The 24,517-nt window shown below is 64.7% G+C and overlaps 2 protein-coding genes across 3 annotated transcripts; both read left to right on the top strand.

The window, feature by feature from the left end:
* The first annotated feature begins 2,483 nt into the window (after positions 1-2,483).
* CCDC183 (coiled-coil domain containing 183) lies at positions 2,484-11,059 on the top strand. 2 transcript variants are annotated; one of them, XM_036416893.2, is made up of 14 exons: positions 2,980-3,064; positions 4,793-4,914; positions 5,266-5,343; positions 5,479-5,646; positions 5,772-5,876; positions 6,671-6,793; positions 7,169-7,294; positions 7,396-7,447; positions 7,989-8,089; positions 8,903-9,063; positions 9,301-9,469; positions 9,561-9,677; positions 9,751-9,847; positions 10,381-10,605. In XM_036416893.2, exons 1-14 carry the CDS (start codon positions 2,995-2,997, stop codon positions 10,497-10,499), a joined length of 1,608 nt encoding a protein of 535 aa, XP_036272786.1. In that variant the 5' UTR covers positions 2,980-2,994; the 3' UTR covers positions 10,500-10,605. The 2 variants fall into 2 exon arrangements, with proteins under 2 accessions (XP_045429830.1, XP_036272786.1); XM_045573874.1 differs by having other exon boundaries at positions 2,484-3,064; positions 9,561-9,847; positions 10,381-11,059.
* On the top strand, positions 10,976-24,463 carry RABL6 (RAB, member RAS oncogene family like 6). The gene is made up of 15 exons (XM_036416831.2): positions 10,976-11,310; positions 14,823-14,957; positions 15,704-15,751; positions 16,826-16,878; positions 17,649-17,740; positions 18,992-19,132; positions 19,417-19,522; positions 20,394-20,497; positions 21,615-21,934; positions 22,105-22,255; positions 22,663-22,866; positions 22,941-23,124; positions 23,367-23,538; positions 24,010-24,068; positions 24,140-24,463. The coding sequence occupies exons 1-15, from the start codon at positions 11,181-11,183 to the stop codon at positions 24,317-24,319; spliced, it is 2,079 nt and encodes a 692-aa protein (XP_036272724.1). The 5' UTR covers positions 10,976-11,180; the 3' UTR covers positions 24,320-24,463.
* Positions 24,464-24,517: the final 54 nt, after the last annotated feature.

Here is a 24,517-nt window from a genome sequence, read left to right as displayed (position 1 = left end):
GCCTCTCCGTGGGCGGGGCGGGGCGGGGCGGGGGCGGGGGTTCTGTTTCCCTGGCGTGGAGGAGCAGACCACAGGGTACAGCCAACAGCACCTGGTCCCGAGCTGCTGGTCCCGGGCAGGACATGGCTGTGCCCACCCGCCTGTCGTCCCACACACACGTGTCCGATGAAGTCACTGCTCGGGCGGAGGAAGGCCGAGCTCTGTCCTCACAGAAGGGAAGCTCACGAGTGGGCAAGACTAGCCCCCTCCCCACCCCAACAGGAAGAGGAGGGAACCTGTCAACTCCGGGCAGGTCCATGGTCCTCTGCAGCTGGCTTCCCCGCACGCTGAAGGCACCCAGCACAGGGCCACCCCAATCCATCCGGTCAGCCCCGTGCCTCTCGCCCCGGCGGGCGTTCAAAGAACACCTATGAGCACCTGCTGTGTGCCTGCCACAACTCGGGGTGGGAGAGCGGTGGAGGAAGCCCAGGGCAGCCGTGTAAAAGTCAGGTGGGCGGCCCCTCAGTCCATCCCCTGCTCCATGGCCCCTTCTAAATCCACCTCATGGCCCCAGGCCGCTGCGCCAGCCCCAGCCATCGAGGCTTTGTCCGCTCACAGGAAGGAGAGAGCAGTGCGCTCCCTGTGCTGCTCGCACGGCGCCGGCCAGACCTACATCCTGCACACCTGCGCACAGGCACCCCCCACAAAGTGGGGGCAGCCCACGCCCTGACAAAGTCCTGTGTCTGAGCGAGAAGGGAGAGCCAGTATTGGGGGACAGTAGGCAGGCTCTGCCTCAGACTGGCTGGGAGCCTTCCATCTCCCCCCGGGCAATGCCTGGCTGAGGGAGGGCAGAGGGCAGGGGTTTAGAGCAGACTGGACCCACTTTTTTTTTTTTTTTTTTTTTTTTTTTTAAATTTTTAACAGAGAGGAAGAGAGTGATAGTTAGAAACATTGATGAGAGAGAAACACTGATCAGCTGCCTCTTACACACACCCCACTGGGGATGTGCCCACAACCAAGGTACATGCCCTTGACCGGAATCGAACCCGGGACCCTTCAGTCCACAGGCCAATGCTCTATCCACTGAGCCAAACCGGTTTTGACTGGACCCACTTTTTAACACAGAGGGGCCAGAAGGTCGAGGACCTGCAGGAGCAGTCCTGGAGGAAGATGGGGCTGTGACAGTGGGCGGAGACCATTGTTGGGGCTGAACCTAATGCCCCCCCACACACATTCACACGGTGCAGCCTCAGAACACAACCCATTAGTAGATTGGACCTCGGAGAAGAGGAAGTTAAAATGAGGGTGGGCCCTAGCTGGTTTGGCTCAGTGGATGGAGCGCCACCTGTGGACTGAAGGGTCCCGGGTTCAGATCTGGTCAAAGGCTGTACCTCGACTGCAGGCTCCTCCCCGGCCCAGGCCCTGGTCAAGGGCCCGTGCAGGAGACAACCAGTCAGTGTGTTTCTCTCATATCGATATTTCTGTCTTTCCCTCTTGGGCCTGCATGGGAGGCAACCAACCGATGTTTCTCTTCTCCTCCCCCCTTTCACTCTAAAATCAATAGAAAAATATCCTTGAGTGACAATTAAAAATCCTATTTAATAAAACCTTAATATACAAACCTATGGAACAACAAAACAAGAGGTGCTATGACATACACTGACCACCTGGGGGCAGACGTCAATGCAGGAGCTGCCCCTGATGGTCAGTGCACTCCCAGGGGGAGCACCACTCAGCCAGAAGCCGGGCTCATGGCTGGCAAGCACAGGTGGTGGCGGAGCCTCTCCCACCTCCATGGCAGCGCTAAGGAGCAGCCAGCAGGCGGCAGTAAGGAGCGAGGGTGCAGTCCAGGCTGAGGGACCCGGGACCCCTCCTCCCCAGTGCACAAATTCCGTGCACCGGGCCTCTAAATAATAAAATGAGGGTGGGCCCTGGTCCCGCCTGACGCATTCCTTATAAGAGGAGGAGGTGTGGACGCAGGAGGGCACAGAGCAGAGGCCCTGTGGGGACTCGGGGAGGACGGCCACTGGGGACTGGAGAGGAGCCTCGGGGAGCCGGGCGCCCACCCCTGGGCCTCGGACATGCAGCCCCCAGGACGTGAGATAACTAAGGTCCATTGTCTAAGCTGCTGTCCCTGGCGCTGAGGTCGGCGGTCCTGGCGGAGCCAGGCAGGGTCACTGGGAAAAGTAACCAATTCGGCAGGGTCCGAGGCCATCCAGGGCTTGGGGCCCGCGGCTCGAGGGGAGGCTTGGGCTGGGGTGCAGAGATGGGGGCTGACCTCCCTGGAGTGACATCTAACGCTGGACTCGGGCCCCCGCCAGTGTGGCTCAGTGGGTAAAGCGTCGGCCCGCAGACTGAAGGGACCCGGGTTCCATTCCGTCCAGGACATGTACCTCGGTTGCAGGCTGGGTCCCCACCCAGCTGCCCAGCCTGCTCGGGCCTGTATGGGAGGCAACCAATTGATGTTTCTCTCCTCTTCCTCCCACTCTCTAAAAATCAATGGGGAGATATCCTCAGGTGAGGATTAAACAAACAAAAATATGTTTTAAATAAATAGAGCTAGGCTTGGGAATTCCTGGGGGAAGTGGAGGCAGAGGTCAGGGAGAGCAGGGGTAGCGAGGGCCGAGGCTGGGCGTCTCATGACCTAGGTCACCGGGGTGTGGCGTGTGAACTTGGGGAGGGGGGAGAAGAGACCCTGCAAGGCAGCGAGCAGTCAGGGGTTGGGAAGACAGTGAAAGGGACTGGGACGGGAGGCACTGCCATCCACCACCAAGCCGCCCACCTGTGGGAGAGAGTGCCTGGCCCGGCCGCACTCCCCAACAGAGCAGCCACGAGACTCCCCCTGAGGCCGGCCGGCCGGTGGCAGAGGGCGGTGGTAGGGGTGGTGGCAGAGGGTGGTGGGGCTTTCAGAACCCTGGCCCCCATCACAATGGGCAGAGGTTCCGGGGACAATTTGAACTATTGTGCTGCTGAGCAGGCCGGCTCAGGGGGGCGGAGGCGGGGCTGGCGGGCGAGATGAAGATGTGGAGCGAGGGGGACGTGGACGAGCAGATCCAGGAGCTGAAGACCATCACGCAGCTCCAGGGTGAGCCGCCACCCGGGGACCACACGCCCACACCCACCGTCCAGGCCGGTGCAGGACCTTAGGGTTGTGTTTTATTCTCAGTCCTCGCCCGAGGGTATCTTCCCATTGATTTTTAGAGAGAATGGGGGAGAGAGGGAAAGACTGGCAGTGAGAAACATCTTGTGATAGAAACACATGGATGGGTTGCATCCTGCAGGCGCCCTGACCTGGGCCAGGCCAAGGAGGAGCCTGCAACCAAGGTACGTGCCTTTGACTGGAATTTACCCTGAGACCCTTCAGTCTACAGGCCAACACTCTATCCACTGAGCCACACTGGCCATGGTTCAGTGTTTGTTTAATATATTTATATTGAGCCGAAACCGGTTTGGCTCAGTGGATAGAGCATCGGCCTGCAGACCAAAAGGTCCCAGGTTCGATTCCAGTCAAGGGCATGTACCTTGGTTGCGGTCACATCCCCAGTGAGGGGTGTGCAAGAGGCAGCTGGTTGATGTTTCTCTGTCATCGATGTTTCTAGCTTTCTATCCCTCTCCCTTCCTCTCTGTAAAAACTCAATAAAATGTATTATATATATACATATAAATACATATATTTGTATTGATTTCAGAGAGAAAGGGAGCGGGAGAGATAGAAACATCAATGAAGAGGGAGAACCATTGATAGGTTTTGCCTCCTGCAAGCCCCCTACTGGGGATTGAGCCCACAACCCAGGCATGTGCCTTTGACCAGAATCAAACCTGGGACCCTTCAGTCTGTAGGCCGACGCTCTAGCCGCTGAGCCAAACTGGCTAGGGCAGTGTTTTGTGGGGTTTTTTTTGTGTTTTTTTTTTCTATATTTTATTGATTTTTCACAGAGAGGAAGGGAGAGGGATAGAGAGCTAGAAACATCGATGAGAGAGATACATCGACTAGCTGCCTCCTGCACCCCCCCCACCGGGGATGTGCCCGCAACCAATGTACATGCTCTTGACCGGAATCGAACCCGGGACCTTTTAGTCCGCAGTCCGACGCTCTATCCACTGAGCCAAACCGGTTTCGGCTTGTTTTTGTTTTTTAATATATTTTTTAATTGATTTCAGAGAGGAAGAGAGAGCTACAAATATCAGTGATGAGAATCATTGATTGGCTGACTCCTGCGCGCCCCAAACTGGGGGTCCAGATGGAAACCCGGGCTTGTGCCCCGACCAGAAATCAAACCATGACCTCCTAGTTCACAGGTCGATGCTCAGTCACTGAGCCCTGCTGGCAAGGCAGGACAGTCCAGGGCATACAGACTAGTGGTCATCCAGCCACCCACCTCCCACACAGAGCCGGGAGAAGGCCTCAAAGCCAGGGCCTGCCATGCAGGGGGCCCGGAGGGGAGTGGAGATTTGAGCATCATGGACCCCAAAGCTAGAGGGGACAAGAAGGGATCCAGCCGAAACCAGTTTGGCTCGGGATAGAGCATCAGCCTGCGTGCGAACTGAAAGGTCCCAGGTTCGATTCCGGTCAAGGGCATGTACATTGGTTGCGGGCACATCCCCAATGAGGGTGTGCAAGAGGCAGCTGGTCAATGTTTCTAGCTCTCTATCTCTCTCCCTTCCTCTCTGTAAAAAATCAATAAAACATATTTTTTTAAAAAGTAAAAAGAAGGGCCCAGCTGCTTCCGTGGCCAGCAGGCCTGGGTGGTGTCACAGGATCCCGCTGCTGAACACAGGCTGCTGAGCGGTCCCCCTCCCTCTGTGGCCACAGAGCAATGCCGGGCGCTGCAGATCCAGGCCATGAAGGAGAAGACGGTCAAGAACAAGGCCACGGTGGCGCTCCTGCGCAGCAACATCCGCCGGGGGACCCAAGAGTGGGCGCTGGCCAACAATGTGAACAGCCCGCCCCGCCCTGCGGCCTGGGGGGGGGGGGGGGCGGGCGGTGCCGAGACAGACCCGCAGGTGGAGGGAGCCTCTGTCCGTCCCGCTCCGCCTCCTGGAGCCGGGGCATCGGGAGGGGCAGGCGGGACCGTGCTGGGCTACACCCTGCAGCGGGGGCCCCTCTGGCCTCGTGGGGGGACCCGGGCTCCTCTCCGCACCCACAGAACCGCTGAGCTGGGCGGGCCCAGGTGGGGCCCGTAGCCCCTGCCTCCCGGGTCTGGCTGCTGGGCTGGCGCGGGCGGGAGGCCTGGAGGGAGGGGGACGCCGAGGGGCGCCCCGCTCAGCCGCTGCCGCCGCCCACAGTACGACAAGCAGTCCATCTCCAGGGCCTGCGGGAACGACGTGCCCATGAGGCTGGCGCACTGCCGCAGCTCCATGGAGGTGAGCCGCCCCGGGGACCCCCCACCCTCACCCCTCCCGCCAAATGACAGTGAGGTCCCCCCCAGGTCCCTCCTGCCCGCCCGCAGCAGGGGACCCGGGCCCTCGCACACCGTGCCCCGCCCCCGCCCCCACCAGGTGGCGCGGGAGAAGCTGCGCAAGTACGTCTTCGACCGCGTGAACGTGCACAACGTCCTGATCCACCTGGTGCGGCGGCGCGGGCAGCAGCTGGAGGGCCTGCAGCTGCAGCTGGAGGGCCTGCAGCACCAGCCGCTGGCCTCCAAGGAGGAGCTGCGCCTGCTGCAGGTGGGCGGGGCCTCGCGGCGGGGCGGGGTTCTGGCGGCGGGGCGGGGCTCCGCGGGAGGGCGGGGCCAGGTGAGTGAGACACGCCCCCCAGGGCTGGGCTCCGGCTCTCATTCGATCTCCGCCAGGTCATCCGCCAGCTGGAGAACAACATCGAAAAGACCACCATCAAGATCACCACGAGCCAGAACATCCAGCTGCTGTACCAGGACCTGCTGGATTACCTGAAGAAAGTGCGCCCCGCCCCGCCCCGGGAGCCCCGCCCCACCCTGGGAGCCCCGCCCCACTCCGGGAGCCCCGCCCCGGGAGCCCCGCCCCGGGAGCCCCGCCCCGCCCCGGAAGCCCTGCCCCGAGAGCCCCCTCACCGAGAGCCCCCTCCCCGGGAGCCCCGCCCCGCCCCGGGAGCCCCGCCCCGGGAGCCCCGCCCCGGGAGCCCCGCCCCGGGAGCCCCGCCCCGCCCCGGAAGCCCCTCCCCGAGAGCCCCCTCCCCGGGAGCCCCGCCCCGGGAGCCCCGCCCCGGGAGCCCCTCCCCGGGAACCCCGCCCCGGAGCCCCGCCCCGGGAGCCCCGCCCCGGGAGCCCCCTCCCCGGGGAGCCCGCTGAGGGGGTGGGGCCGGCCTCAGGCCCAGCCCGTGTGCAGGGCGGGATCTCGGTGGTGACGGGAACCAGAGGAAGGAGCCGGTCAGGGCAGCCTGTACCTGGAGCCCTGAGTCTCTGACCCCAAACCCAGGCGGAGCCCCTCGCTTCGCTTCAGAAAACAGTGGGTCTCCCTGGGGTTTAGGGTCACCGCTCACACCGCGGGACGTCCCATCACAGCCTCCTTTGGAGGGTCTGGGCTGCCTGGCCCGGTCCTCAGGGCGCTCACAGCCTGAGGTCTAGGCGTGGGGTGCAGGCACAGTCCACTCAGCGGGGCCGTAGAAGAGGGGAAGGGCCAGGGGAGGGAGTGGCCATGGACAGAGGCAGCTTGCAGTTGGCCCACACCCCTGGGCCACCTGGTCCGTGCCCACCTGCCCTGCCCTTCCCCGCAGGAGCTGTCAGGATACCCCACCGAGCTGGACAAGCTGCAGAACCTCGTGGTCGACTACTGCTCGGAGCTGTCGGACATGACGGTCATGTCCCAGGACGCCATGATGATTACGGATGAGGTCAAGGTGAGCCAGGTCCCTGGCTGGGGGCCCTGCAGGGCTCTGGGCCGACCTGACTGGCCCTGGCATCTTCAGGACACCTCCGGGCCACACCACCGGGGACCGCTGGAGTCCCGCCCCCACCAGCCTCCTCCACTCACACTGTGGCCCTGGGCTGGGAAGCTGTGGGTGGAGGAGCCGGTGCAGGGAGGGAAGGTCCCGCCGCTCAGAGACCGGCAGAAGGAAGGGTGAAGGCGGTGGGCACCGTATTGTAGGAAGAAGGCCTGGCCGACAGCCTCGATGGCTGTTTTCAAACCTAGGATCTCGGGGAAAGTGGCCACAGGAGTTAGCACAGGGGAGCCCCCGGGACGCACTCCCACCGCCTGCCACCTGTGTCCCCAGATGAACTTGAGGCAGAAGGAGGCGACCTTCATCGAGGAGCGCCGGGCCCGGGAGAACAGGCTGAACCAGCAGAAGAAGCTGATCGACAAGATCCACACCAAGGAGACCAGCGAGAAGTACCGCCGGGTGAGCACACGGCCGGGGTGGGGGGCTGGGGGGGGGCCGGGGGGGGGCGCGGGGTCCTCTGCGGAGGATGCCGCTCACCTCACCCCCACCCCTTCCGTCAGGGCCGGAGGGACTTGGACTTCCCCACCAGGTTGGTGGGCTCGGAGAGCAAAGGTGAGTGCTCTGCTCCCCGCCTGCCCCAACCAGGGTCCCCGAGGCCAGCACCGGCCGGAGCCACCCAGACAGGTCACCGTGAGGCCCGAGGGAGGGAGAGGGATGTGCCCCTGCCTCTCCCTGGCCACACCTGCCCAGGTTGGACGCCCGTGGCCACCAGCGTCAAGGCCACCTGCTTTGGGCTCATGGCCAATGACTGAACCTTTGGCTTCTTAGCTGCAAACCCTACAGGTACCCTGGTCACCCCGAGTCCTCAGGAGAGACAGCTAGGGTCCCCCGAGCTGCTCTGAGGAGCCCCACTAAGCCCCACCGAGCCAGGCTGCGAGGTCCCCCTCTGGGGGCACTGCCCGGGGGCTCCCTGGAAGGGGCGGTTTGCCTGGAAGCAGGGTAAGGTGCAAGCACCTATGACAGGGACCCAGCTCTTGGGGGGCCTGCCCTGGTGACGGGGCAGGCACAGAGGCCTCCCAGACCTGGCTCAGTGCTCTCGGTTCTCGGTCCACCCTGCACGCTGGCCATCCCCCCTCCCCCCTGCTCTACTCAGTGAGGAAAAGAGAGACCTCTCAGTCCGACATGGAATACCAGACGAATCTGACCGCGTTGGTGGAGAAAATCAAGTCTGCTGTGCGGTGCTCCCACCTCTGGGTACTGCTCCCTGGCACTCCTGGGGTGTTGGGGAAAGGGGAAGGGCACACTGAACTGGGCTGGGCTCTGTAGGATGAATGAATGAATGAATGAACGAACGAACGAACACAGTACGCTGTGTCCTCCACAGCTCAGAGTAGAGGCCCCTCACAGCTGACCCATCCCAGCATGTCCCAGGGGATGAGAGAACCACAGAATCTGAGGACCCGAAGGCCTAGGCCAGTGGTCGGCAAACTCACTAGTCAACAGAGCCAAATATCAACAATTGAAATTTCTTTGGAGGAGAGCCAAATTTTCTAAATTTCTGATGTCACTTCTTCAACATAGACTGGCCCAGGCCGTGATATTTTGTGGAAGAGCCACACTCAAGGGGCCAAAGAGCCGCATGTGGTTTGATAGCCATAGTTTGCCGACAACAGGCCTGGGGCGTGGCCTCCACCTCCACCTCTAACTCCTTCCCAAACTGACGGCATTATAATGAGCAGCTGCCTCTCCACCTGTTCCCCATTATTTTAATCCGATCTGGGTTTATTCTTAGTAAGCTTGAGCTCCCATCCGTGGCGCTGACATAAGCTTGTCCACCCTTGCAGCTATGTGGGGTCTTGGTGGCGGTCTCTGGTCTGCCCTCTGCTTGTTGTGAGGCTGATGTGCAATGACACAAAGCCCTTCCCCTGATGGATGGATGGATGGATGGCTTCCCACAAGCCCTCAGTGCCCGGCTGCCTCGGACCTCATTCCGGACCGCTGGGAGGGGCAGGTCTGTGGGCCCTGCCCAGCTGGCCCACACCTGCTTCTCCCTGCCGGCACGGCCAGGACATCACAGGCCAGTTCCTGGCTCAGAGGAACACGGAGGACAACCTGCAGCTGCAGATGAAGGAGTGTGAGGAGAGGCGCAGTCAGCTGCGGGCCTTGATGAGGAAGCTGGAGATGGAGGAGGCGCTGCTCAAGTTCCACCAGTCCACCAGCTCCGGCAGGTACCCGGGCGCCCTGCCCGCCCTCTGGCCAGACTGCCCGCCCACCCCCACCCCCAGGCTGGGCCGGGGCCAGGCCCCGAGCCCAGGGCGTCCACTGCCAGGCAGCCTGCTCGTGCTCTGCAGCTGATCCGGGGGACCCTGCATGCCCACGTCGCCACTCCCGAGCCCCTGAATCTAGCACAGCACCCAACTCCGCCCTCAGGTCTGTGCCACCCTCCTCCCCATCGTCCTCGACAGCTTTGAGTCCGCCCAGAACAAAATGAAGGACCTGCTGAAGGAGGAGGAGTTCAGGCTGCAGCTGGCCCACAGCAACATGACCAAGAGCCAGAAGCTGCTGCTCACCCTCCAGATGGGCATCGACAACCTGTATCTCCGGCTGGTGGGCATCGCCCTGCCGCCCGCCCAGGTACCGGCCCGCGTGGGGAGGAGCCGCCTGCACGTCTGGCGAAGCGTGGGGGCGAGCAGAGAGGGTCTGAGCCCCTCCCTGTGGTCTGCAGAAGATGGCCACGCCTGACACCCTGGATGGCCTGGACTTGCACAGCAAGCTGGCGTACTGCGAGAATACGCTCCTGTACCTGGTGGACAAGCTGCAGATCCTGTCCGCCACGGAGGAGGTAACGCTGGGCGGGGACACCGGCCTACGCGAGCCGTGTCCCCTCGGAGCTGACCGTCCCCTGTGCCCTGCAGAGCAACATAAAGGTGAGGGACATGCTGGAATCCTCGACTCTGAAGGAGAAGCAGAACACCAGGATCACCTTCGAGGAGCTGGAGGAGGACATGATAGGTTCGGGCTGGGGCTGGGCTGGGAAGCCGGAGGATGTGGGTGGATGGCTGGGCTGGGCTGCGCAGGGCCAGAGGCTGGGTGTGCTCAGCTGACCGGGAGGGCCGGGGATGGAGAGGGTGTGCCGGGGCTTGGTGAGGGGATGTGGAGGCTAGCCATGTCCTGACACGAGAGCCCCAGTGCCCATCAGGAGGCAGAAAGGAGCAAGGGGGAGCCCCGGGTCAGAGTCCTGGGGTTTCTGAGGGAAAGGCAGGGCCAGCAGCTGAAGATCAGCTCCTCTGAGCGATTCCGGGGGACTGGGGACGTGGGGCTGAGCCGTGGCGCTGGCCCTGGCGGGGAATGTTGGTGTGAGGTTTTGATGGCGGAGGGAGGGCGGGCTGTGCGATGGTCAGTTTGCAGGCAGGTCAGTCTCTCCCGGGTCTGCAAGGCCCCAAAGGCCAGCCTCCGGGACAGAGAGCAGGTGGCCCACGCCGGCCCGGCGATGAAGGAAGGCGGCAGGAGCCCAGGGCTAACCCGGCTCCCGGCTCCCTCCCCAGAATCCTTCCACTTCGCCGACGTGGACCACAGCTACGTCCCTTCGCGCGCCGAGATCAAGAAGCAGTCCCAGCGCGTGATCGAGGAGAAGTTCAAGACGGCCAAGAAGAAGAAGAAGTGACCGGAGGGGCCCGCGCCCGCGGCCGGCGCTGTTACACTAATAAACATTTTCCAGAACTGCTGGGGGCTCCCGGGGGGGACCCGAGGCTCAGAACGCGAACCTGGGCAGGCGCCTCGCGTTGGGAAGATACGGGGGCGGGGTGTCCGCGGTGGGGGCGGGCCCCGGAGCCCCGGGTGAGGGTGAGGGCGAGGAAGGGATCCGAGCGCGGATGCGGCCAGAGCGGGACTGAACGGAAACCCCCAGCACCGCCAGCGCCCGCGCACCGCCGCGCCCGCGCACCGCCGCGCCCGCGCACCGCCGCGCCCGCGCACCGCCGCGCCCGCGCACCGCCGCGCCCGCGCACCGCCGCGCCCGCGCACCGTCGCGTTCCATGGCCCTCGCGGCGCCCCGTAGCCGCGCGTGCGCCGCTTCGTGCGCATGCGCCCCGCCGCACCCCCGGGGCCCTCGCGGCGACCCGTAGCCGCGGGCCCCTCAGAGCCGGTGGCGAGATGGCGGTGCGGACGGGAGGCGGGCGGCCGCGCCCGGGGCCGAGGGGCCCGGAGCAGCGTCGCCGCGGCTGAGTCCCCGAGCGGCCTTCGGAGCAGGTGCCGGCCTCCGGGAGCGGGGCATGGTGCGACCCGCGCCGCGCCGCCGCCGCCGCTGAGCCGCGGGCCACGCGGAGCGCGGCCGCGGAGCGCGAAGATGTTTTCCGCGCTCAAGAAGCTGGTGGGGTCGGAGCCGGCCCCGGGCCGCGACAAGAACATCCCCGCGGGGCTGCAGTCCATGAACCAGGCGCTGCAGCGGCGCTTCGCCAAGGGAGTGCAGTACAACAGTGAGTGCGGCGGCGGCGGGCGCGGGCGCGGGCGCGGGGTGACGGCGGCCCCGGCCCGGGCCGCGGGGCCGCCCCGCCGGCGGGGGCGCGGCAGGCCCGGCCGCAGGCCCTGGGCCGAGCTGAGCCCGCCGGTGGCGGTGCGGGCGCCCGGGCGCTCCCCTCGCCGGCGCTTCCCGGGGCCGCGGGGCCGGGGCGCCCTGGGCCCGGTCTGCACTGGGACACGCGCCGCCGTGTCCGCTCCCGGTGCGCTCGGCGGCGCCCGGGCGGCCTCGGGGAGGGATTCTTACATAACGTGGGGGAAGCGGTGGGATTTTCCTTTGTTGATTTCGCATTTGACGGCGGAGTGCCAGGACGCCCCCCCCCACACACACACACCATTGTCTGGAGGAGCGTTTGTGGGGGTGTAGTTAGCAAAGCTCCAGAAGGCACGGGCTCTCCCGCTCCTGGATGCGGGGACCGGCCTCCCTTCCCTGCGGGAAGAGGACCGGTCCGCCGGCCATAAATTATGTAGATGGTGCAGCTCCGGATGCTGGCGGCTCCGTGGCCTCCTTTTAAGTTTCCATCTGCTCCGGGGTCGGATGTTCTCTGCTTTCAGAGTGCGTCCCCCTCGGCCGCGCGTGTGCTGCAGGATGGTGGGGGCCTTGCTCCTTCCTCTAAGGGGGCCTTTCCGTCCACGGGGACACATCTGGGCGGTGACGTGTGATCGTAAGAAGCTGACCGGGAAGCCCCTGTGCGGGTTTAAAAGGGAGGTGGCCCTGGCCGCTGTGGCTCAGCTGGTTGGAGCGTGGTCCCCTGCACAAGGGTCTCGGGTTCGAGTTCTGGTCAAGGACACCTACCAGGTTGTGGGTAACCCTAGTGGCAGCTGATGGATGTTCTCTCTCTCTCTCTCTCTCTCTCTCTCTCTCTCTCTCATCGACTCTCTTTCTCATCAATGAAAACCATGCCCTCGGGTGAGGATTAAAAAAGAGAGGGTGGTTGTTGATGTATTTGCACTCACAACTTTGTATGTATTTCTTTCACATTCGGAGAAGAGAATAGTAAATCAAAATACTTAATTTCAAACCGGTTTGGCTCAGGATTGAAAGGTCTCAGGTTCGATTCTGGCCAAGGGTATGTACCTTGGTTGCAGGCACATCCCCAGTAGGGGGTGTGCAGGAGGCAGCTGGTCGATGTTTCTCTCTAATTGATGTTTCTAGCTCTCTATCCTTCTCCCTTCTTCTCTGTAAAAAAAAAAAAAAAATCAAAAAAAATCAACAAAACATATTTTAAAAATATACTTATTTCACAAACTTGATCCTGTACTTAATTTCATTGCTTTCAGTTTTATTTTAAACTTCATTCCATCTGGCAGATGGCCCTCGCTGTCCGCAACCTGCCCAGTTTCCCTTCCCGGCTTTCTCCTGCTCTGGTGTTCATTTGCTCAGCAAATATTGATCGTGTGCATCCGTGCATTCTGGGCCCCCTGCCTCCATCCAAGGCCGGCAGTGGGCACAGGAAGTGGGTGACCGTAGAGCCTGTCTGAAGATTGAAGCCAGGGAACCAGACGGGACAGTGAGGGTTCGGATGGGGTTAGAGGTCAGAGCTGGCAGGGGGGCGGGGGCAGAAGGTAGGGAAGGTGTGGCCGTGCAGTGAGGTGGGAGGAGCACAGGACGCCCAGCCTTCAGCTCCGTTGTGAGCCGACTGGAGGGAGAACGAATGCCCAGGCTGGAGCAGAAAGCCGGCCTGTGTTGGGGACAGGCTGGCTGCCCAGGGGCAGGGCACCCTGGGAGTTCTCTTTTCCAGGAACTGTGTGTGGCTGTGAGTGAGTGAGTGTTGAGTCAGGGTGGAAGGGATTCCTGGGCCGGCCGCTGAGCCGTTTTCTGATGGAAATGGCAGGTGGGTCTGTACAGCAGCGGCTTCACATGCTGCTTATCGAGGGCAGCTCGGCCGCTTTGGGGCGAATCTTAATTGAAGGTTTTCCAGGTGAAGCGGGGCGGGGGGTTGGGGGGAGCTTTCATTCCATTGCCCTTTCTTGGCCTTGGTTCCCTGGAGGCAGCATTCTCAGCGTGGTGTCGTCATCTGAGCCAATGTCTTATTGATTTGATTTTCTTAAATTTAAAAGTAGAGGCTAGACCCTAGCAGGTTTGGCCCAATGGATAGAGGGTCTGTGGACTGAAGGGTCCCGGGTTCGATTCCCAGTCAGGGCACATGCCCGGGTTGCAGGCTGGATCCCCAGTAGGGGGCGTGCAGGAGGCAGCCCATCAATGATTCTCATCATTGATGTTTCTATCTCTCTCTTCCTCTCCTTTCCTCTCTGAAATCAATAAAAATATAGAAAATAAAATAAAATCTCAGGAGTAAACACATTACGGAGGAGCAGGTCAGAATCAAGGCATTTGGAAGTCCTTGTGTTTTTAAAAAATATCTTTTATTGATTTTTTACAGAGAGGAAGGGAGAGGGAGAGAAAGAGTTAGAAACATCGATGAGAGAGAGTCATCGATCAGCTGCCTCCTGCACGCACACCCTCCCCCCCACTGCGGATGTGCCCACAACCAAGGTACATGCCCTTGACCAGAATCAAACCCGGGACCCTTGAGTCCGCAGGCCGATGCTCTATCCATTGAGCCAAACCGGTTTGGCAGTCCTTGTGTTTTTGAAGAGGAAGACAAACTTATTACAGCAAATGTAAATGTTAGAAACTTAAGAGATACCAATCAAAGAATAGAAACATGTTGAGATCTTCCAAATACCAGGCAAAAAGAGGATCAAAACCCCTGCTCAGGTAGTTAGGGGGAGGCAGCCCCTGACAGCTCCATGCCCAGCCGCGTCCTGGTCCTCGCCCGCCCACTGGCTCCACAGGCCACTCCTGACTGCCCCCTTCAGCCCCAGGCACCCGGTGCTGAAGCCCGCCTTCTCTCGAGGCAGCGGGATGTCCACACTCCTGCCTAGAGTGCGGGCTCTGGCCCCTGCACAGCCCCGGCCCTGGCCCCTTTCCCCACAGGCATATGGCAGGCTCTCCCCGACCCTGCTCTGCCCTCCCGCATCCACTCCTGGCACCAGGCCACTCCATAAATACCTGTCAGGGGCAAAATAGAATCCGGCTTTGTGCCGTGACCCCCGCATGTGTCCGCAGATTGTGCACTAAAAACACAGAGCAGAGGAAAGTAGGTTAAGAGCAAACCACCAGCATCTAGGAAGCTGCCCGCCTGACTCCAGCACCCAACCTTGACCTGGCCCTGGCCCTGGCCGTCCTCGGAGCTCGGCTCCAGGAGAGACGCTGTCCCGTGAGAGCAGAGTCTGAGCAGACGTCGCTGTCAGCCCAGGAGGGAGTGCAGGGCGGGACAGCAGAGGCCTGGCCGCCCCGGGGCGCTGACGGCCCCTCTGCCAGCCCACCCTGGGGCTCCGCTCCTCCTGCTCGCCAGCCGCCCAGGCAGGGTCTGGGCAGAGGAAGGCATGTGCACACAGAGGGTGACGCGGAAGTTTGCTTTGGTTGGGTTTGTTAGCCTGATCTGCCCTCTCTCCCTCCCGCCAGTGAAGATAGTGATCCGAGGGGACAGGAACACGGGCAAGACCGCGCTGTGGCACCGGCTGCAGGGCAAGAAGTTTGTGGAGGAGTACATCCCCACCCAGGAGATCCAGGTCACCAGCATCCACTGGAACTACAAGAGTGAGGGCAGGGCGCGGGAAGCGGGGCGGGGGGTGGGGGGAGCTTTCATTCCATTGCCCTTTCTTGGCCTTGGTTCCCTGGAGGCGGCATTCTCAGCGTGGTGTCGTCATGAAAACTACATGTGTGAGAGCGCCCTGACCTCAGAGGGCCTCTCGTGACTCTCATCAAAGTCACTTCAAAAAATAAGTTATAAAAAGCAAAAAATAAATAAAAAGTTCCTTCTGGGACGCCCTAAGTCCCCTCCCAGAGGAGCAGACAGGGCAGCGGGGGCCAGGGCTCCACTCTCGAGCCGGAGACCCTGGAAAGACAAAAGCTCTGGCCTAACGCGGGATCCGGCCCGCCCTGGGGAGCCGGCCCCCGGCCATAGCCTCTGCGGCCCCGGGAGGGCCTGTACCTGGCGGCCTCCCGGGTGGCCCAGCAGGACACGGGCCTCCGCAGGTCCTGGGACCTCTGCCGGGCGGTGTGGCCCCTGCTCGCCCACCAGGGCTCCTGCAGCTCGGGGGGTCCGTCCCCCCACCGACTGGGTGAGGCTGGCAGGGGCTCCTCGGTTCCCCTCAAAATCCTCGGGGTGGAAGGTGGAGGGCTCCCTGCCACCTAGGGAGGGGTTGTCCTGGCCGCAGCACATGCAAAGGTCCTGGGCAGGAGCTGGGTGGCCTAGGGCGGCGCCAGGGAGAAGCCTGTGGCCCTAAAGCCATCGCTGTGGCCCCAGCAGTCACGTGGGCTCTGACCTTCTTTTCCCGTTGCAGCCACTGACGACATCGTGAAGGTGGAGGTCTGGGATGTGGTGGACAAAGGTAAAGCCTGCCTTCCTCTCACGTCTCCTCCCTCCCCTCCCCAGCATCCTCTCAGCCCCGCCTCCCCCCCCGCCCCGCACCAGCTCGTAGGCGTGTCCTTGTCCCGGGCCCGTCGGCCTGCAGTGTCGGCTCTGCCGCCGCCTGGCGGTGACGTCAGTGTCCTCCCAGAGCCCACCAGGTCTGGTTGGTGCTCACGTCCGTTTAGTGTATGGGCCCCGGGCCTCTCCCTGCGCTGGTGGACGTGTGCACAGCAGCCACCTGTCAGGTCTGCGCTGTCTGAACGCCTGTGTCACCGGGACTGCGGTGGGGGGAGAGGAGGCGGCGGCGGCGGCGAGAACCTGCTGGAGCTGCACGGCGCCGCAGTGTGGCCGCTGGACGGGTCCGAGGTGGCGAGGGCTCAGGGAGAAGCTGGCACGAGGCAGAGGCTGGATTTTTCATAAATTAACCTCTTTCTTCTGGGGGGTTGTTAGTTCGGCATGGCCTGCCACTCTGATCCTGGGGGGCCATGGAATTCCCAGCCGAGAACAGTCCTCAGCCATGCAGGGAGGGGGCTGTCTGCCTGCAGCAGAGGGGACACCCCCATGCTGGCCCAGTCTGCACCTGCGGACCCCAGTCACCAACTGGAGCTCCATGGGCCTCTCAGGCCCTGCATCCAGCTGGTCCCCCTCAACACTGGCTCAGCCCCTCGAGGCTGGGACGGCCGGTCCTGGAGGAGGTGGGTGCCTTTGAAGCCGGGCTGGCGGGGCCTCAGGGCGGTCTCACGAGCAGCCCACGGCGCCCCTGGCCTGCCCGGGCCTCCAAGGCCAGGCCCAGCTGTCGCCAGCCGGTGGGCCTTCCTCTTTGCTCGGCTGGAGCTGCTGGAGTGGGCAGGAGGCCCCCTGGGGCCCGGCCTTGTCTTGCTGTCTCTGGGGCTGCTCTGGTGCCGGCTGAGTGGGGGTCGGCTCTGGGGTCTCCGGTCAGTCTGGCTCCCACTGAAGATGGGCTGGGGCAGGGGGATGGGGCGTAGGGAAGGGGTGCTCCTACCTCTGGCCATCCTTAAACCGGAGTCTACCTGGTAACTTCTGTGTCTTACAGGAAAATGTAAAAAGCGGGGTGATGGCTTGAAGATGGAGAATGACCCCCAGGAGGTAAATGGTGTCCTGCCTGCAGGGTCCTTGGTGGTGGTGGGAGCGGGGAGCACTCTTCAGACCCCCCGCCTGTGCCAGCTGCTCACAAGATCCTGTGCTGCCTGTGGTCACGGGGTGGCTGGGCCTGCCCTGCCGCATGGCCTGTGCAGCTGGAGCAGCCTGAGCAGGGAGGTGAACTGGCCAGTTTGTGTGCCCTTCCTAGAGGCCTCGGGTCTTAAAAGCACAGAAGGTGCCTTCACGCCGTGGCCTGGGTGCCCGTGGGCCTGAGCGTGGCTCCAGTGGGCTGCCACGGCCACCACCCCGACACGGAGAAGTTGGGCCGGCAGCGGTCTCCGTCCAGGGTGGCTTCCCACTTCCTCCAGGGGCCCTGCCCCCTGCGCCTGCCGTCGGCCTTGGGGTGGGCAGCCTCCCGGCTCCCCTTTGGTAGGAAGGTGACGTGACGCCCTGGCCCGTGTGTGTGGGCTGCACTGCCCCCAGCACGGCAGCTGCTGTGGTCTGCCTGCTCTAGAAGGTTCTCTGCGAGTGTGCTTCCTGTGGGGCCGGACGCCCGCACTCCCTCCTGGGCCGGAGCGCGGTGCTCGGGGCCCGTGAAGACTCTCCCGGGCAGGAGGAGGCACGGCGGCCTCAGAGTCCGAATGTTCCTCCAGACCCTGTGAGGCAGCTTTCACACCCACACTACAGCGGTGCTTTCCCAAAGTGAAAATGCTGCTCGGTGTTCCCGGGAGCCTGCCTGCAGCAGTGTCACTCATGCCCCACTCCCCTCGCCCCAGGCGGAGTCTGAGATGGCCCTGGACGCCGAGTTCCTGGACGTGTACAAGAACTGCAACGGGGTGGTCATGATGTTCGACATCACCAAGCAGTGGTAAGGGCCCGGCTCCACACCACCCCCCGGGGCAGGCCGCAGGTCCAGCAGATGGCAGTTCCGCGGGGGCACCACTGGTGCCAATGCTGCTTGAGGGCCCGCCTGGGGCTCTGCGTGGTGCCAGGCCAGCTACACAGAACCCGGAGCAGATGTCTCGGGTCTGCACGTGCAGACTGGGCCAGCGTGGGGGTGTCCCCTCTGCTGGAGGCAGACGGCTCGGGTGGGGCGACGCACCAGGCTTACACAGCCCACAGCCTTTCCTCAAAACACTGTCCAAAGTCTGGTGGAATCAAGTGGCATTTTGTTGGGGCTCCCACAAACCCCCCTTTGGCCTGTGCTCGGAGGACGCACAGCTACAGTCCATCTCAGCGAGGGGCTCCGGAGCAGGAGCAGGAGGGGGAGGTGCAGGGGGTGAGTGAGCTGCTGAGCGCCGGCTCCCAGGGCCTCTCCTGGAGCCACGTGGACTCGGTTTCTGACCCGGGGGCGGCGGCACCCAGAGGAGAGCGAGTGTGTGAGGAGCGCGTACCGGGTGCCGTCCGGGGCGGCTCGCCGGGGGGGCCCCCACCAGGAGCCTCTGGCTCCCAGATGCCGCCGAGTGGAGGGCTGACCGCCGGTCAGAAAGGGCCTGGGTGCCCCTCTGCCTTCAGGTGTTACTGTTCCTGCACCGGAGCGCGTGCCCCTGTGTGGATCCCGGCACCTGGCACCCAGCCGGCTCTCCTGAGCATCGCACACACCCCTGGTGCTGCGTCTCTCTCGCACGCCTGGGAGTGCCGGGTGGGGGGGTGCATGTCTCCCACGGGTGCCCAGCGTGACACACATCCTGGGCGTCTGGTGTGCACTGACCACCAGCACCCACGTGACAGGCGGCTGGGTGGGCAGGCAGCATGTTGGAGTGTGGGATGGTGGTGGCGCCCCAAGCACATGGCACACGTCCGGCACGGAAAGCAGCAGCAGCTCCTCGGACCGGCCAGGGAGGAAGGCGCTCGCCCAGGGCGCTCAGTGGCCCGGGAGCCAGGGGTCGGCGGCTTTGCTGTGGGCTTCGGCACGGACACCAGCGGCCTCCTCCACGTCACTGGAGCGCCCTGGGGCTCCGCCGAGCGTGACCTTCAGCCAGGAGAGCGGCGCTGGAGAGCCGGGGCGGGCGGGCGGGCGCTGTGAGCAAAGGCACTGCCCGCATAGGAGGGCCCGCCGTCCGGGGCGTGTGCGCCTCGGGCTGAGCCTCAGGTGGGTCCCTCACATGTGCCTCCGAAGGACCTTCAGCTACATCCTGCGGGAGCTGCCCAAGGTGCCGACCCACGTGCCCGTGTGCGTGCTGGGGAACTACCGCGACATGGGCGAGCACCGCGTCATCCTGCCCGACGATGTGCGCGACCTCATGGACCGCCTGGACCGGTGGGTGTTCGGCGACGGACCGCTGAGGCCCGGCGGGAGAGCTGGGCCTGAGCGGAGGGGCTGGCGTGGGCGGGATGTGGACTCCATGGGGGGGGGGGGGGGGCTGAGGACCCAGCGCGGCAGCACCCTGTAGGCGCCTGGCTAAGCGGATCTCCGAGGCTCAGGTCTAGGCCAGGACCACTGGGGGCGGTGGCCTGCTGAAGGCTCCCCAGGTCAGGTGGGTGGCAAAGGGCAGCCCGGCCAGGTGCAGCCCGCCATGGCCAAGCGCTCGCTCCTCCCTGCAGACCGCCGGGCTCCTCCTACTTCCGCTACGCCGAGTCCTCCATGAAGAACAGCTTTGGCCTCAAGTACCTGCATAAGTTCTTCAACATCCCCTTCCTGCAGCTGCAGGTGAGCCCCGCCTCCCTGGTGGACGGCGCTGACCCCGCGCCATGCTTCCCTCCCCTTGTGCCCATCCCCTTCAGTGAGTGCCCACAGCGACCTCGGGAGCAGCCTCAGCAGCAGCTGTAGGGTGGCTGGGGTGCTCGGTCTTCCCCGCTGTGTGGTGTACAGCCGGGTGCTTTCATAAAGCTGTAGTTCGGGGTGGTTTTTAGATTTGCAGGGGAACTGTCTGTAAATGGTGCCGAGGTCTGTCCCCTCCCATCTCTGCTTTTGCCAACCAGAGCCGTCGGTCCCGTAACAAAACGCACGGCCTTGTCCGCGCTCAGGAGCTCCTGTCCCGCCCACACGCAGCTGTCACTCTGGGCCAGGAGAGGCGGCGCCAGAAGCCGCGTGCTGGCCTGGCGCCCCTGAGCCAGCTGGCTGCGTTCTCTCCAAAAGGCTGTGGGGTGCGCAGAGACCGGCTCTTCCTCTCCTCTCGCCTTCACGTGGGGAGGAATCGCGGGCCTCAGGCTGGCGGCTGGTGCTGCTCCACGTGGCCGGGCGAAGGCCGTGTCATTGCACCTGTTCTTCCACCCCTTGGTGTCACTCTGCCCTTCACCTTCCTGTCCGAGTGTGACGCGCACACAGCACCCGGGGCTGGCGGCCTCAGCGCCTGGTGCCACAGCACAGACGCACCTGTCCACACGGCTGTCTGGGTGCTTGGTCATGGCACCCGAGCGCCCTGGGGTCCCCCGGCCGCTGGAGGAGGTGGTGGGAGCGTCCGGGCCTCTCTCCTGTGCTCGGCAGCTGTGGGCTCATCGGTGGCGGCCGAGTGGGGCCGGGAGGCTGGAGGGCGATCACTGCCACTGCACGTCCCTCAGGCTTCCCTTCCTTCCTGCAGAGAGAGACGCTGCTGCGGCAGCTGGAGACAAACCAGCTGGACATCGACGCCACGCTGGAGGAGCTGTCGGTGCAGCAGGAGACCGAGGACCAGAACTACAGCATGTACGCGGCCGGGCCGGGCGGGGCGGGCAGGGCTCGGGGCCAGGCCGGCAGGACCATGCCTGCGCAGGGTCAGTGTTCGCAAGATAAGTGCAGCACCGCCAGCCCCGCAGGCCATCAGCCGGGTGACCTGTGGGTCCAAGCATCCGAGTCACTTTCGAGGTGGAGGTGGAGGTGCTCAGGCCCTGGGGGGCAGCCCCCGGGTCAGGTGCTGTCATTGATGCCAACAGTGAATAGTTGGGCACCGTAGCCCTCGTCTAGAACACGCAGGTTACATTTCACGTGGGAGCCGCCTGACGGGGGAGCTTCCTGGCCTCCCCACCGAGCTCGTTGGGGCCGGGCCCTCGGAGGTGTCCTGACGGGACCCACAGTGCCTCTGGGCAAGGGCAGGACGGGACTGGGGCACCAGATAAGGCTGCTCGGGGGGGCACGGGCACGCAGCAGCTGGCCTGTTGGCCACATGGTGTGGCTGCCAGGTGCCGCTGGCCGGGCAGCGTTCCGCCCGAGGCCTCGGCAAGACGTGTGCTGGCTGAGGTTGCGCCCATTTTGAGCTTGGCTTCCAGGTCGGGGCCAGCGTAGGGTAGGGTCCTAAGCTCCTTGACCAGGGGAGGGGGGACTCGTGGGCGGGAGTGAGACCTGCTCCCTGACTGCAGAGGCTCCGGGTGTGCTGCCCCAACCCTGCCTGCGCTCAGCAGTCTGCCTCCAGCAGGTCAGCTGACTTGGTGGGGAAGGGGGGGCGCACTTGGCCTGGCTGAGTGCTGAGCCAGCATTGTGCTGTGGAGCCAGAGGCCGGACTCCACTCCTAGCCATGCCGTACGCCTACCCTGAAGTGCAATCTAGGGGGGCAAGGGGACCAGCCTGGACGCCCCTCCTGGTCCTCACAGGCCCCAGCTGCAGGCAGCAGGCTTGTCTCAGAGCCACTCCTGCTGTCTGCACGCAGGGCCAGTGGTGTGGGTGGGAGGGCCAGGCTGGCCTGAGCCCGGCTCCTCCCAGCCCTCTGCGCCGGGAGGCTCTGCTTGACAGCAGGTTCCAAGGCTGCTGGGCCTGAGGGCGGGACCCGTCCCCAGAAGTAAGAGGGAGAGGCAGGGAGGCAGCTTCCTCACTCCCGCCTGTCCCCCAGCTTCCTGGAGATGATGGAGGCGCGAAGCCGCGGCCACACGTCCCCGCTGGCGGCCAGCGGGCAGAGCCCGTCCTCAGGCTCCCAGTCACCTGTGGTACCTGTGAGCGCCGTGTCCACGGGGAGCTCCAGCCCCAGCACGCCCCAGCCGGCCCCACCGCTGCCCCTCCCCACCCCCTCAGCCTGCCCCTCCCCGCCGTCCCCCTCAGAGGCCCCACCGCCCCCAGCACCCCCCGTGGCCCCCGCTCCAGCCCCGAGACGCAGCATCATCTCCCGGCTGTTTGGGACCTCGCCAGCTGCCGAGGTGGCCCCTCCCCCCCCAGGTAGGCCCCAGGGGGCCCCTCAGCAGGTGTGGGCAGCCCCAGTGTTGATGGCACCATCACCCTGGCCCTGTGAGCTCCCGAGACTGGGACCGGATCCGCTTCCTCCTGGGTGGGCAGTATGGCGCCCGGTCACAGGCCAACCCTGCTTGCGTCCTGGCCCGCGGGCACAGATCCGGTCCCTGCTGCAGAGGCCCCCGCGCAAGTCCAGGCCGTCGAGGAGTTTGTTCCTGGGGACGGCCTAGACCACAGCTTCCTGGACGACGTGGCCCCCCCGAAGGCGGAGCGGACAGTGGAGGCTGAGGCCCCTCCGGACAGCGACAGGTAAGGGTGGTGCCAGGCCTGCGAGCCACAGCCCTGGCCCTAGATGGCACCTGTTCAGGCAGCAGCCGGCCTTGCCCTCGGCCCCACCCACATGGCCTCCCTCCTGAGCCCGCCCCGAGCACCCAGTCTCACCAAGTCCCTGAGAAATGCACCAGGACACGGCCTGCGGCCCCCGCCCACACCCCTCCTGTGGCTTCTGCTTCCGGGGCAGCCCCTGCCCTTCCCCTGGGACCTGCCTCCCGCCCTCGGCCTCTGCTGCTGCCACACCGGGCCCCGCAGAGCAGCCGAGCCTGCCCAGAGCTGTTCCCCTTCCCCATGGAGCCCGCCTCAATGACCAGCCTGCAGCTGCCAGAGGTTCCAGGACCCAGGACCCTCTCACGACCGCTGACCTCTGCCCTCCTTCGCAGCGATGGGGAGGCCCCCGGAGGGAACCCAATGGTGGCAGGTTTCCAGGACGACGTGGACCTGGAAGACCAGCCGCACAGCAGGGCCCTGCTGCCCACGGGCCCCGTCTCCAGGGAGAACATCCCTCTTCCCAACGAGGAGGCAGCAGGACCCCCCAAGGCCGCTGCCTTGATCCCCCAGAAGTGCTCCGAGCCAGAGACCAAACAGTATGTGGCGATCCCCAGGGAAGCAGCCCGGGAGGGAGGACAGACATGCCCCTGACCGCTTCCTTCTCCCGAAGGCCCTCCACGAAGGCCCCGAGGCCGCTCCGGCGTACGGAGGGCCCCTCCCGGGGGCCCGGCGGGACGGACGAGCCAGCAGCCTCGTCCGAGAGTGACGCCGAGGGGCCCATCGCCGCGCAGATGTTGTCCTTCGTCATGGACGACCCCGACTTCGAGAGCGACTCCGACCCGCCTCGGAGGGTGGTGAGGACTGGGACCGGGCGCGACGGCAGGGAGGGCGGAGCTCCGGGTGCTGGGCAGCCTCACCGCGATGCCAGGGCCCAGGCCTGGCTGCCCGGCACGGCCGGGGGAGGGGCTTCCGCGTCCTGGCCAGCTCCCTCAGGCGTCGCTGTCCCCTTCCCCTGGGTCAGGTGGGCCCTCGAGCCTGTCACCTGCCCAGGACAAGGGAGAGGCTAACTGCACGGGCCCACCTGCTGCTCCTCCAGGACGAGTTCCCCGTGCGGGAGGATCTCTCCGACGGGACGGACGAGGACACGGGCCCTGCCCCGGCGCCCCCGCCCCCCACGCCCCTGGCCCCCGCCTTCCGAGTGAAGGACGACTTGGACCTCTTTGGCCTGGGGCTGGAGGAGCCCGGCCACAAGGCGAGCAGCAGTGAAGGTAGCTGGGCCTCACCCGGGAGCCCAGCCGGGGCCTGTCTGATCCCGCCTGCCTGTCCCTCTTCTCCTGGGGGAGCCTCCGAGCAGCAGGGCTGTGGGTTCAGCCCTGGGGTGCCGCCTGGTTCTGATGGCATCCCAGACCTGGGCCGGGCGCAGGCCTGAGGGCTCTGTCCACTCAGGAGGCCGCTGGTGCTGCTGGGAGCTGCCACCGCCCTCCGAGCGAGCGAGCCAGCGCGCAGCCCCGACAGCAGCATGGCCTCCGGGCCTGTCCCGCCCTCCATCCTGCGCTGCGTGCGCAGGGCTCGGCCCAGCGCAGTGTCACCCGGGACGTGTCCCAGAAAGGAGAGTTAGGCACCTTCCGGCCTTGTCCTGTTTGGAGTGTGCTGGAGTGTGCGGGTCCCGAGGGACCAGTCCCGCAGGCGGGCGGGGGGCGCGGGCGGCCGACGGGGAGCTGATGCGCCTTCCTCCGCAGGTAAGGAGGGCAGGCCTCCCTCCAAGGAGAAGAAGAAGAAGAAGAAGAAAGACAAGGAGGTACACCCCCCCGGGTGCGTGCGGGTGGGGGCTCCGCCTGGCCCCGCGGTGACGCCATGTTGCTCCCCCAGGAGGAGGAAAAGGCGGCCAAGAGGAGGAGCAAGCACAAGAAGGCCAAGGACCGCGAGGAGGGCCGCGAGGACCGCAGGCCGCGCAGGGGCAAGAGGGCGGCCGACGAGCTGGAGGCCTTCCTGGGGGGCGGGGCCCCCGGCGGCCACCTCCGCGGGGGAGGGGACTACGAGGAGCTCTAGACCTGGCACGGTGCCCGCACACTCCAGGCGCCGGGCACCGGCCCGCCCCGCGGAGGGTGGGCAGCAGGCATCGGCCCTGTTGCTTCTCAGGGAGGGACGAAGGCCCAGGAGGCCGGCAAGGCTGTTTACAAGGCAGAGCGCCCTGGTCACACCTGCTCCTCACCGGCCCCCGCATGCGGGCAGTGCGGCTCCCTGGCT

The sequence above is a fragment of the Pipistrellus kuhlii genome, unplaced genomic scaffold, assembly GCF_014108245.1.
Source record: "Pipistrellus kuhlii isolate mPipKuh1 unplaced genomic scaffold, mPipKuh1.p scaffold_m20_p_57, whole genome shotgun sequence".
In the NCBI taxonomy this organism is placed as follows: domain Eukaryota; kingdom Metazoa; phylum Chordata; class Mammalia; order Chiroptera; family Vespertilionidae; genus Pipistrellus; species Pipistrellus kuhlii.
The sequence above is the reverse complement of the archived record's forward strand: the minus strand, read 5'-3'. Positions and strand labels throughout refer to the sequence as shown.

Coding starts and splice junctions, on each gene's coding strand:
- RABL6 (XM_036416831.2), top strand. CDS start 11,181: ATGTTTTCCGCGCTCAAGAAGCTGGTGGGGTCGGAGCCGGCCCCGGGC. Junction 20,498..21,614: donor GAGGACCAGAACTACAGCAT/GTACGCGGCCGG, acceptor CCTGTCCCCCAG/CTTCCTGGAGATGATGGAGG. Junction 23,539..24,009: donor CAAGGCGAGCAGCAGTGAAG/GTAGCTGGGCCT, acceptor CTTCCTCCGCAG/GTAAGGAGGGCAGGCCTCCC.
- CCDC183 (XM_045573874.1), top strand. CDS start 2,995: ATGAAGATGTGGAGCGAGGGGGACGTGGACGAGCAGATCCAGGAGCTG. Junction 5,877..6,670: donor TGCTGGATTACCTGAAGAAA/GTGCGCCCCGCC, acceptor CCTTCCCCGCAG/GAGCTGTCAGGATACCCCAC. Junction 6,794..7,168: donor TGATTACGGATGAGGTCAAG/GTGAGCCAGGTC, acceptor CTGTGTCCCCAG/ATGAACTTGAGGCAGAAGGA.